Source organism: Malaya genurostris, chromosome 2 (genome assembly GCF_030247185.1).
Source record: "Malaya genurostris strain Urasoe2022 chromosome 2, Malgen_1.1, whole genome shotgun sequence".
Taxonomy (NCBI): domain Eukaryota; kingdom Metazoa; phylum Arthropoda; class Insecta; order Diptera; family Culicidae; genus Malaya; species Malaya genurostris.
In genome coordinates this window covers 78,082,422-78,094,966 of record NC_080571.1, presented here as the reverse complement: position 1 = coordinate 78,094,966, position 12,545 = coordinate 78,082,422, and the positions used below count along the sequence as shown (strand labels likewise).

Sequence of the window (12,545 nt, the reverse complement as noted above, 5' to 3'; positions counted from 1 at the left end):
CCAACACGAGAACTGCAAGCAGTGAATCATTTGTTTAACGTTGACACTGCCGTTATCATCGTCGTACGTAGAGTTTTATCATATCTTATCGCAACGGACACAAACTTGTGTCATCCACAGCCAACGGTGCGAGAGAGTGTGTTGCAATTTTGTTTGTTCCCTTCTATCTTCCTACGGCAATGCTGTAGACCTCATACATGCTGATATGGCAAAACATGACTTTCCGAATAAAAACTTATGTCAATGTACTGATTCTGCGTTTTAGATACGGTTTGTAGTGTAGAAAAGATATTACCGTTTCTACGGGAGCAATCCTTAAAAACGAGATATGTTACACTATCATTCACAAAATGTAAAGCCTGTTATAGAAACAAACATTGAAAGTGCGAGCAATAAAAAAATAATATACCAGACCAAACCAAAAAAAATTTATGTTAGACAAATATATTATATATCAATATTGATCACTCCAGGGAATCCAATACAAATCGAAAAAGACATCACAGTTACACCATTTCGCGACGGAAAAGGTTACAAATTCAATATTGTTTAATAGTTTGCGTTTAGCATGCACCAAAATCTGAAATGTCAAAACTAATTGAACTTGAGGTGGGAACTTTTCTATATTTTAAGTGTTGGTTTTTTTCTGATGAAATGCAATATCGCCTATAAAAATTGAAAATAAAACGACGAATATGGTGTATTTGTGCCACTGGGATCGGTAATCATCATCGTCATCATAAACCTAAACACAAGAGGACTTATTTCTGAAATCAAGAAATTGTAATACTTGCTTCGGAAATGTTGGATCGTATTTACAGCTTTATTTTCGTACAGTGCATATGGAGGAATGTTCTATATATTTGGGGTTGTTTGGACTCAGTGTACTGATTGAAAAAGCTGTTATATGCGAATAAAAAAATTTGCTGTGTTACTGTTGGCGTTTCTCATTGAGAAACACTGGTGGCGTGGATTGCTCTGATTTTGCACTTTCGAGCAGAAGTGCAATTTTTTGACGGTGTTTTATTGTCATTTCTGCTCGAAAGTGCAAAACCAGAGCAATCCACGCCACCAGTGTTTTTCAATGAAAAACGGCATGTGATGTCCCTCGTGAATCGCAAAAGTGATCCATATTGATATGTAATATATTTGATGTTAGAGCAATGAAAAGATTTAAAAAACCGAATGACCAAAAGGTTAAACTAAGTGTGTTAGTGTTATATTTGCAAACTTGTTAGAGTATACTCAGGAGTGTTCTAGTTCTAGATGAATTATGTCAGTTTTGAAATTTAAATTGGGAAATTATAACAAGAAAAACGATTCTGATTTCAGTATCCCAGTTATGAAATTGACAGAAAAACTGATCAATTAAATAAAACCAAAACGCTTTACTGGGGAAACGTTCTTCAGTTCTAGTACAGATCTTTCGTGTGAAAATTCCAGCTGCTGAATTTGGTCTTAGTGCCTATTCAGTACAGTTTTAGTTCATGATGCATAATTTATGTCAGTTTTAATATTTCAATCTAGAAATTATAACAAGAAAAACTGGCAGCCCCAGCAGCATTTTATTCGTATTCCAAAAATACAGAACCTGTTTTAATCCACCTAGTTGTGTAAAGATGCCTTTCTCATATCAATCATACTATCCTATATAATACTGTGGTATTCTTCAAAATAATTTTCTTCGATTATTAAAACAATAACCGAAAGCGGGATGTTTGACTATCTACTGATAAAAACTATCAATTGAAGAAGTTTCGAGGTCGATGTAGAAAACTTTTTATGGTTTTTCGCCCTTGATGGTATACAACTTTTAACACACTTTACCCTATATTTCCGGAACCGGAAGTCGGATCCAGATGAAATTCAGGAATTACGTATGGGACCACAAGACCTTTCATTTGAACCTAAGTTTGTGAAAATCGGTTCAGCCATCTCCGAGGAAAGTTAGTGCAAAAAAACGTTACATACACACATACGTACATACACACTTTTTTCTCATCCGAAAATGATCCTATTCTATAGATATGAAGCTTATTGTAGCTCCCTGTGTCGATTGTGTTACAGAATATAATTACAACTCAAAATGTACAGACCATTCCTATAAAATTGTAACATCAATTGAAAAATTTGAGTGTATTTGAGAGTTACGCTAGTTATCTGCCATCGATAGTCCTAGCCAGTGTTGGGAAAAAATCAAAATTTCGAAAATCGCGACTGAAATTTTTCAGAAGTGATTTTCAAAAAAGAAAAATTCGATCAAAAAACTCACTGCAGAAAAAGTTCAGTGCCGATTTCTTTTGCAAGCCCGATTCTCACCGAAACTTCACATGGCAAAAATTCATTTGTGGAAAGTTCACTAGCGAACATTCGAAATATCATACGCAGAAGTAACAGGAGTGCAGGCTATCGCAACGCTAATTCGAACTCGCCATTCAAACGTTGCGCTTGCTGTGTGTTCGAGACATACTTACAATAGTGCGCTCATGTTACTTCTATAAATCAAATTCATGCTAAATAGCGTTTTATAGGGTTTAATCTAAATAGTGTAGTGTAATCAACGAGCACAGTTGCGATTCAATTGTGAATTTATTCAGCAGAGATTTTTTCATTGATGAAAATATAATAAGTGATTTTTTCAGCCACTGATTTTTTTTAGAAAATCTCAAAAATTGATTTTTTCACGAGTGAAAATGAAATGAACTTTTTCTGATTTTCCCGACACTGGTCTTAACATTTCCTTACGACATCTGTGCAGGTTTACTCGTTTGGTTCGCAAGAATGATCCATATTGATCCATATCCATATGCAATATATTTGATGTTAGAGCAATGAAAAGATTTGAAAAACCGAATGACCAAAAGGTTAAACTAACTAACTGATTTTGGTTTTCGGCGAAATGACCCATTCGGTGAAGCGTCCTCCGCCTTACCCATTTTCTTAGTTTGTTTTTCCCGAACGAGCGTTTTCACTTAGAGGCACATACTCCACTCTGGAAGAATAATATTACCACCAGAAAGATAGATGGTCACACACAAAACAAATTTTAAGATCTTTTATCAGCGTTTAAGTAGTTGGACATAAGGGTGGGACAAGGTTATATGGGAAAAAATCAAAAGGTTCATTTTTCCCTTTTCGGTCCCGGAAGAACTATCCATTTATTTAATAATCAGTAGAACAGAAAGTCAATCTGTTATATTTTGCAAACTTGTTAGGGTATACTCAGGAGTGTTCTAGTTCTAGATGAATTATGTCAGTTTTGAAATTTAAATTTGGGAATTATAACAAGAAAAACAATTCTGATTTCAGTATGCCAGTTTTGAAATTGACAGAAAAACTGATCAATTAAATAAACCAAAACGGTTTACTGGGGAAACGTTTGTTCCAGTTTCAGTTCTAGTACGGATCTTTCGTATGAAAATTCCAGCTGCTGAATTCGGTCTTAGGGCATATTCAGTAGAGTTCTAGTTCAAGATGCATAATTTATGTCAGTTTTAATATTTCAATCTAGAAATTATAACAATAAGAGCTGGCAGCCCCAGCAGTCTTTTACTCGTATTCCAAAAATACAAAAAATAGAAAGGCACCGTATACCAGTTTTAAATTTGACAGTAGAACTGTTCGAATAAATAAAACTATATCGGCTTACTCCCATATAAAACTTCCCGGGTTGACGGTTCAATGCATACGGCGCTGGTATTACAAGACAGTTGTCATATGTTCGAGCCCCGACCTGGGAAGATTCATAGTGCCAGTAGGATCGTAGCCATGCAATGATTCTGTACGCTAAGAATCGGCTGTGAAGTCTGTTGAAACAGAAAGGCCTTATCACAAATGTCCAAATAATACGTTAATATACAAGCGCCATAAAATGTAAAACGTCTCGTCTTCCACTAATCAGTGCATCAGCAGTTTATGTTGAACATAAACTGCTAATGCACTGATGCGTCGAAGACGAATCGTAAAAATAAACACAAACCGGTTCCCATGCGATACCAAAACTACTAAACAACTGAAAAATATTACGACTTTTTATCAATTTAACTGAAAACCCGTGAAGTGAATTGAGCTCACAATTTAAATTTGGTAAATTAAAATATATTTTGGCTTGTCTTATGTTTGTTTGAAAGTATGATTTATTTTCAAAAAACAAGAAATCCTCTAATGTTTATTCCTTCATATTGAATGCAACCATTTTCACTTTTTTCTCATCCGAAAATGATTCTATTCTATAGATATAAAGCTTATTGTAGCTCCCTGTTTCGATTCTATTACAGAATATAATTACACTCAAAGTGTACAAAAAACTCATTGCAGAAAAAGTTCAGTGCCGATTTCTTTTGCAAGCCTGATTCTCACCGAAACTTCACATGGCAAAAATTCATTTGTGGAAAGTTCACTAGCGAACATTCGAAATATCATACGCAGAATTAACAGGAGTGCAGGCTATCGCAACGCTAATTCAAACTCGCCATTCAAACGTTGCGCTTGCTGTGTGTTCGAGACATACTTACAATAATGCGCTCATGGTACTTCTATAAATCAAATTCTTGCTAAATAGCGATTTATAGGGTTTAATGTAAATAGTGTAGTGTAATCAACGAGCACAGTTGCGATTCAATTGTGAATTTATTCAGCAGAGATTTTTTCATTGATGAAAATATAATAAGTGATTTTTTCAGTCACTGATTTTTTTAGAACATCTCATGAATTGATTTTTTCACGAGTGATAATGAAATGAACTTTTTCTGATTTTCCCAACACTGGTCTTAACATTTCCTTACGACATCTGTGCAGGTTTACTCGTTTGGTTCGGCTCGTCCAATTCCTTACAGGGTCCGGCACTCGAAGTGTAACCAACTTCAGACCGCTCGCGCAGCTGACGCACGGGCATCAGCTCTCTAGAAATTTGCTAAATGACAGTTCGGAGTTGTATTGTTTACAAGCGCAAGAAAGCATTTTGTCAAAAGTGAACGCGAAAAAAAAATCTTGACTTGAGAGAGCGAAGGAGTTGCTTCGTTTGGCCGAAAGCGGTCAATTTCCGAACATTGTATTTTCTGATGAGAAAATTTTTCCAATTGAGCAATTCGTAAACTCTCAAAACGATAGGGTTTACTTGACCGACCGTTCATACGAGAATTTTAGTCATCGATTGGCCACCAGGAGGCAGCACCCGCAACAGATAAGTATTCTGGAGGTTGCTTTGAAGCCGTGGGCAGACAAACATTTCGGTGGCAGACCATGGACGTTTCAGCAGGACTCGGCACCGTCTCACAAAGCTCGAGTGAACCAAGAATGGCTGAAAAACAACGTTCCGAATTTCATCACGTCCACACAATGGCTCTCGAATTCACCAGATGCGAATCCAATGGATTATTCTCTTTGGGCCATTTTGGAGAGCAAAGTCCGAACTAAAAGATACACCAGTCTCGAGGCGCTGAAAAAAGTTATTGTCCGCGAGTGGGCCTGAACACCTGTAAGTCACATTCGGCCGCTTGCGATTCGTTTTTTGACCGTCTCAAGGCCATAGTCAAGGCAAAATGTGGTCATATCGAGCAAAAGTGAATTGATTCTGAATTTTGTATTATTTTTACACATTTTGTACCTTGAATTAAGTAAAAGTAATTTTCCAAACTGAATTTATGGCCTTTTTAATTGGTTACACTTCGAGTGCCGGACCCTGTACATTAGTCGGAATGGGTAATTCTATTTTTCATTCAAAAGATATATCACCTCTTCATTTTACATGTTACTGTAAAGGTGAAATATTTAGCTGTAGAAATGCAGATTGATCGCTTTATGCCTGCATTAGTAGGTAATGAGGGAGAGTGGGGAGGTTTGATCACTATTTTTGTCGATCGATTGTTTTTCAGTGCAATTGATCCATAGATTTGATACCTTTGAGGTCAAATGTAAGAATAAATATTCCTCTACACTATACATAATCGTATATTATATGTCCGCACCATAATGAAAGTCTGTAAAAAATTGTATACACAAAAAAAATTAATTCAGTTTACACATTATTTTTAAGAAGTGTAAAATCGAAACAAAGAAATATCTCCAACATGTAAGTTGATCGAACTTACCTCATAAATGATGAACAAATTACATATGCTCTTAGAAGAGGATAGAACGGGAGCGGGTCATTTCGCCGAATAGGTCATTTACCGAAAGTCGTTTTTCCAAAAGGATCGTTTCGCCGAATGTCATTTTGCGAAAGGGTCATTTCACCGTCGCCGTCGGAAGCAGCGGCCTCGCGCATACAAACCTGCAATCGTCTCATTTGCTCGATCTACTCAAAGTTAGGTTCCGTTGCTTTAGTTAGGTCGGATAGCACACGAACCAAAACGAAGCCGAATTAAATAAGCCGAAGCCCCATTAAATATGTTTTCATTTGCACTCAGTAAACGAAAAATACCACAAACATTTGGTTGGTAAATAAACCTAAGAAAAAGCTTCGATGCTTAGTAGCTTATAAAGTCAATAAGTTTTCTTGTGAACTCCGTTCTGAGAAACATGAATCAATCTTTATTTAAAAGAGTAGTCATTAGGGATTAAACGCGGGGAAATTAATTCTCCGTTCTATCAAATATGAGATATTTCAGAACTCCATTTGTAGGTCAACCAAACGGGCGTTACCATGTTTTATATGTATTTATTTCAAGTCAATTTCAATTACGATGTTAAAACAAATGAAGGATTCGGTGAAATGGCTCTTTCGGCGAAATGGCATTCGACGAAATGACCCTCACCCGATAGAACAATTATTCGGCGGAAGGTTAGTGTAAGAATATTAGGAAACATAAAACTTTACGACATGAAAAATTCTTTAGAATCCACAACGCTCTTACGATATGGTTAACTATTTTATGATCTGATAGGTCGTTTTTGACAAGATTTCCTATCATTGTGATAACGTTCCGATTATATCTCGCATGACATACACACACATCATCTTTAGCATGTATGCGATAAGGTCACTGGAGGAGTAAGCTTTTGGTGGGAGCCCAATATAAAGTTCCAGGACTGTTTAAACAGCGTGGCTCCTACTGTCGCCATCTGCCTGAAATTTTTATTCGTCAATTGTTTATCCAGTGTTGTCGTATAAAATTTTCATGACATTTGGACGTATAGAAGCTGAGATATCGCGCTAAATGTGACAGTACATTTGTAGTGTAGGTCGGAAAATGAGCATAGAACAAAGTTGTATAGCCGAATTTCAAAATATCGCAACGTGATCGAATCTGCTCCACTCTCCCCTATTTTAAAACACAATGCGCAACTGTCAAAATAGATGGACCAAAATTTATTTGTTTCACCCAAATCTAGCTTCTTCTTTAGCATTAACAAACTGGTATGGAAAAACTAGAAGGCTGTTCATCTAGAATTTGAACCGGGGAACCTATCGAAAAAAATTCTTTGTTCAAATGTTACTCCTTCTACTTGACTCGTGTCGCATACATCTGAGAGCAGTGGAATAAGTTCAATAATGAATTTCATGCTAATTCTGTTCAGGAAATTCTCATAGACAGTGCTGTCTAATTGAAATGTTTAGTCTTTTCGTTTCATATTATATTAAATTTTGAATAAATTGTTCTTGGAGTCTGATAAATCCAACCACCGAATCAAACCAACTATCATATTAAAGAGCTGCAGTGCTCTGAGGCATTTACATTTCACATGTTTTCATTTTACCCTTACAATCAATAGATAGCTAATAAAAGTCATTTTCAATTACTCAAAATATACGAAAATGACAAGAAATTACTGTCACTCTCAGCTTCACTTGCAAAATATAAGAATGAAATCCATGTCCAGTCAATGACATAAGCGGGACAGTAGTTTAAAAATTGTGTTCATTTTTTCATTTCGGTACTAACATGTGATTAGGGCATATCGTGCGATATGCCCTTTTGAAAGTTACGAAAAATAATGCTCATTACTCAAGTTTTAAACATGAAATTCAAGCATTTTGCGCACAATTTCGTAGATTGGGCTTCTATCTACGAGATTATATCGATTATTGTGTAAATTAAGGTTGTAGAGCCGAGCAATGAGCATTATATTTTGTAACATTCACAAGGGCCTATCGTGCGATATGCCCTAATCACATGTTACTACCGATTTGCTCTTTCAGTCATTTGCGGGTTTCAGTGAAAATCCCATAGTATGCAGTGTCGATATTCAACCGAAGCTTTGAGGGTCGAAAATGACAGAAAAAGGTTTCACGATGACTTTTATCTGTTACTGCTCGAATTTGTAGTAGATTTGGTTTCCAGAGAGGTTCTGGGATGTAATTAATTCGATTTGTCATATTTTAGTCGATGAAAGAATGCTGATGCTTCCTGAAGACGTTAGTTTGGTTTCGTCTTGTCATAGAGGAAAGAGTGACGTTGGCAATTAAACTCTCTCTTTTTTCAATGAGAATCGAAAATAATTCGTCTCTCTTCGTTTGTTCTGGTGTCGGTCATTTACGAATGAGACAGTAAAATATTGAAAATGAGGCTGTTGGATTGGATTCTTTCATTGAGAATTCAATTTCAAGCTCTGGATTTCATAATATTTTCACAAAAACAAATACATACAGTGCAATCGACACTGACATTCAGCAGTGATTTATTGGCCTCGTTTATTTTTTTGTTGTTGCTATGAACGCCACAAAGCGCCGCTCTTACTATCTTGATCGCTGATAAGATTCACCTTGTCGGGTTTATCGTTCTATTTTATTGCTTAATTTAATCACGTTTTGTGATTTTTGCTCGAATTCTAGTGTAATTAATTATATTCGAGTAAATGAAATAAATATAGTACCAAAAATTCACAGAACAAGCACACAGCTTGTTTATCTCTTATCATTTTACGGTGAGTTCAAACGTCTAGGGTTTCGATTACATCAAAAAACAACAGAGAAACTTTTGTAAATACTTTGTTTTCCAAAAAGGGATGTAAGTCGGATGCTGAAGGCAAACAAGGTTACGGTCACCCATATGTCACCCATTATTCATGGCCTACTTGTCACGGACTGCAGTAAAACGACAAACAAACGACAAATGAATTTACTTTCCCCAACATATTTTGCATCAAACAACAGACAGCGAATGTGTAACCGAAACCAATTCAATAGCCATTCCAATCAAGTTCCAAAGAATAATAAAATTTTGTTCATCACTCTTACAAAATTAAACAACGAAACGCACGCTAACACTTTCAGGCCATGGCATCACGTGATTCGGTTGAAGATAAAATCCACCAGTTGAATGATAAGTTGACCAATGTAAGTGTAATATCGCAGAGGTGGGACGCACTACCACCTGTGTCCTAATTCAGTATCAAATTAAAGTAATTGATTAAAAAATAAATAAATAAACGGTACAGGGTGACACCCAACTAGGCTTCAGTTAATCGAAGATGGTGCTTTGGATGCACCATTTTTTATCTAATTAATTCAAAATGCCAGCAGAACGACAAACACACATTCGCTTCAAATTTAATAACCCCTTGTTTCGCTGCTCTGCTGGGATGCAATTTTCAGTGATCTTTTCGATTAGATTAGTGGAAGTGGAAATTGTATCCCATCCAGAGGCAAATTCGTACAATCGTGTTCACGCGAGATTATCGCATCCAGAAAACCAATAACCAACTCTTCACGCAATTATTGCCACACCATTGCCGTCATCACGGGGAAATGAAGAAATTTTGGATTCAGCTTTTAGGGGTTTGCGCAAACCGGTCACCGGAACACGCGTGGGTAGCCATGGGAAGGCAGGCAGGCGTGTGCCGTCGGTCGAGCGGACGGTTGGTTTCAAATCGACTCGTCTGCGTGCGTTTTAATGGCATTCGTTGTGGGTGCTGTAGATTTAAATTGGCTGTTTTATACACATTTCTTCGGGACAACCAGTTGAATGACTGCCTTCCTATGGGTATCTTTATGTGTGTTTGGTGGCGAACGGTGTCGGGGATCCCATATTCTCCTGGTCTGATTGAACGTTAACCGGTTAATTCGATTCAATTTAGTTTGTACATTTATTTTCCGCCCAATCCGGGCAACTTTCCTCTACTGGCTTTTGATAAAGGTAATTGGTGTTTGTTTGTGCTGTTTGGTTTTCGATATTCATGTTTGATAACTTGTTTGTAAAATGTACCACTAACAATAACATCTGTTCAAAATTGCATGCCACTAATCTGGAGCTTTAGGTTTAATTACGTTTTTGCAATCTGTGAAAAGTAGTGTTGGTTTTTTTCTTATGAAATGCAATATTGAAATTCAACTAAGAACCAACATTGCTTTTAACAAATCTATTTCGATTTCTTTTAGATTCCAAAGCTAACTGATTTTTTTTTTCTTACAATTTTTTCACTCCGCACCATAATCGATGCATTACAAACTCGTCAACTCGTCCGCCACAACTACTCCCCTCGAACCGGAAACAATAATAGGCTGAGGCTCGTGCTGAATTCGCTGAACGTTCCGTTCAGAAATTGCAGAAGGAAGTCGACAGACTCGAAGGTAAGAGTTTCGATTGCGGTTGAACCGTGTATCGATAGTGTAAAGTAATCAAGAGAAGAAAAAAACTCAAGAACAAAAATTAAGAAGCTCTATAGTACAAAGCTAATCCCAAATTTGAACACAGTTGTTCTCTAGTGCTAACCGCTCAAAAACTTCAATTTCACGAAAAGACTAGGTGCGCTAGAATTTGAATGATGATTCAAATGCACCTCCCTAGATTGTTTTACAACTTAACGTATGCTACCTTATGGTTTTTACGTTTTTTTAGTTACATTTAAGAAGAAAAAAAATTCCATAGTATTTGATACTGATCGTGTTATTTTAGATAGATATTGAACGAAAAACAATTTTAAAAATCCCAAAGCATACTGAACTAGGCGAAAAAAAAAATTAAACCAATCATTTTAACTTATCATGAAGTCATGATAATGGTTCATGATTTTGTGAGCAACAGGATTAAAATCATGAGCAATAAGTTTTCTTCCATGAGAATTTTTCATGGTCAGAAAATGCGTTACTAGAGGAATGCAATTCATTCGAAACTCATATCTCAAATTTTCTACTAGAGTGATGCGTTGAATTACTTAATAGATAAATGGGAAGGCAAAAAGCAGTCATTGAAAAACAAGAATTACTTGAAATGTCCACTTAGAAACCACCGGATGACAGAGAATTGACATCATAAATCAATGATGGTCGATTTCAACCCTTCCAGATTGGCCACATTAATCAATTTAGACTACTTTTCGTGCGAGTAGTTTGGATTTTCGCGATGGTCCAGCAAAATTTTGACACGTTGCCACTCTTGCTTCGATGCCACTTTAACAACCGAGAAGCAAATATTTAAATTAAACAGTAGACATGATCAGTTCGGTAAAATTTCATTTTAAATCGAATAATATAAGATGAAAATGAAATTTATGGCCACTGACCGTCAGCATATCCCTACTAATTCATTTGACTTTTGCTGCCATTTTCAAGTGAAGCTCACGGAATTCTTCGTCAGTTGAATAATCGTACTTAATCATTTGACGTTTTGTTTGCTCAGTTTCGAGTGCCAAGTAGTGTAGCTCCTTCATTGCCTTCGCTCTTGGTAGTAAGCAAGTTCGAACGAATAGAATTATAAATGGAGTAAAGTATTAAAAATGAAAACTGGAGGAGGAAACAATTAATTTACATGTATTCTGTGATTAATATTTCAGCTATCTGGTTTGTCTTTCATCTATTATCTTGAACCAATTCGAATGTTTACATGAACCTCATTTGAAGGCCGCTCTCACACTATTGAAAATATATTTTGTCATTTTAAGAGATCAACTGACGGTGGTTAAACTGAGCCTCAATTGAAGAGAAACGAGTGATGAATTGAATGCTGCCCGTTCGGGCCGTCAGCAAACATTGTGTGTGTCAGAGAGTGAAGTTTACTGCATTAGAGAGGTCGTCAATGTGTTCCACATTCAGTTTCAATTGAATTGAATGAAGTTTTACTGCACTGGACATGATAACTTAGTCACCTTGCAATCGCAACTCGATCTATTTAATTAGGACAACAACTTTTGAGCTTAACGTGCTTAAACTTTGGCTTAAGTTTTGAACACAATATGGGATGTCGGAAATTTACACAATCTCAGTATCTCGTCCAACGACAGACTAAAGATGGAGATCTGCAGGAACACTGCGCTCATTCTCTAAGAATGAATTTATTTAGAAGTATGATGATGCGATTATATCTAATGTGTGTTCCATAGATTTTACAAATATAACTCTGACTCTGACGGAGACAAATTGCTTTGTGATGGAAAATTTGAAATAAAATAAATAAAAAACTATCTATCGAAAAGTAGTTATAAACTTTTAAGTAATAAAATAAAAAAGGAAACATTGTAAAAACACGCGGGTGGGTAATGCCAGAGACATAATCGCATAACGTGAATACGAATAAAAAGATAAAAAGGCCCAGGGCTTGAAATTGAGCCCGGTGATATGCTAAGTCCACATTCTGTTCCAATTGCAGGCTCAGAATGTGGATCCGGAA

General features: G+C 36.3%; 1 protein-coding gene across 27 annotated transcripts in view; it reads left to right on the top strand.

The window, feature by feature from the left end:
• The window catches only part of LOC131427772 (tropomyosin-2), a 134,567-nt gene that overhangs the window by 99,015 nt on the left and 23,007 nt on the right, over window positions 1–12,545 (top strand). For 22 of the 27 annotated variants that reach the window (XM_058591259.1, XM_058591254.1, XM_058591252.1 and 19 more), the window contains one exon: window positions 10,441–10,510. In XM_058591259.1, coding sequence (XP_058447242.1) covers window positions 10,441–10,510 — 70 coding nt within the window. Of the gene's footprint in view, window positions 1–9,214; window positions 9,278–10,440; window positions 10,511–12,545 lie in introns of all 27 variants that reach the window. The other 5 variants (XM_058591260.1, XM_058591251.1, XM_058591250.1 and 2 more) reach the window with 1 other exon arrangement.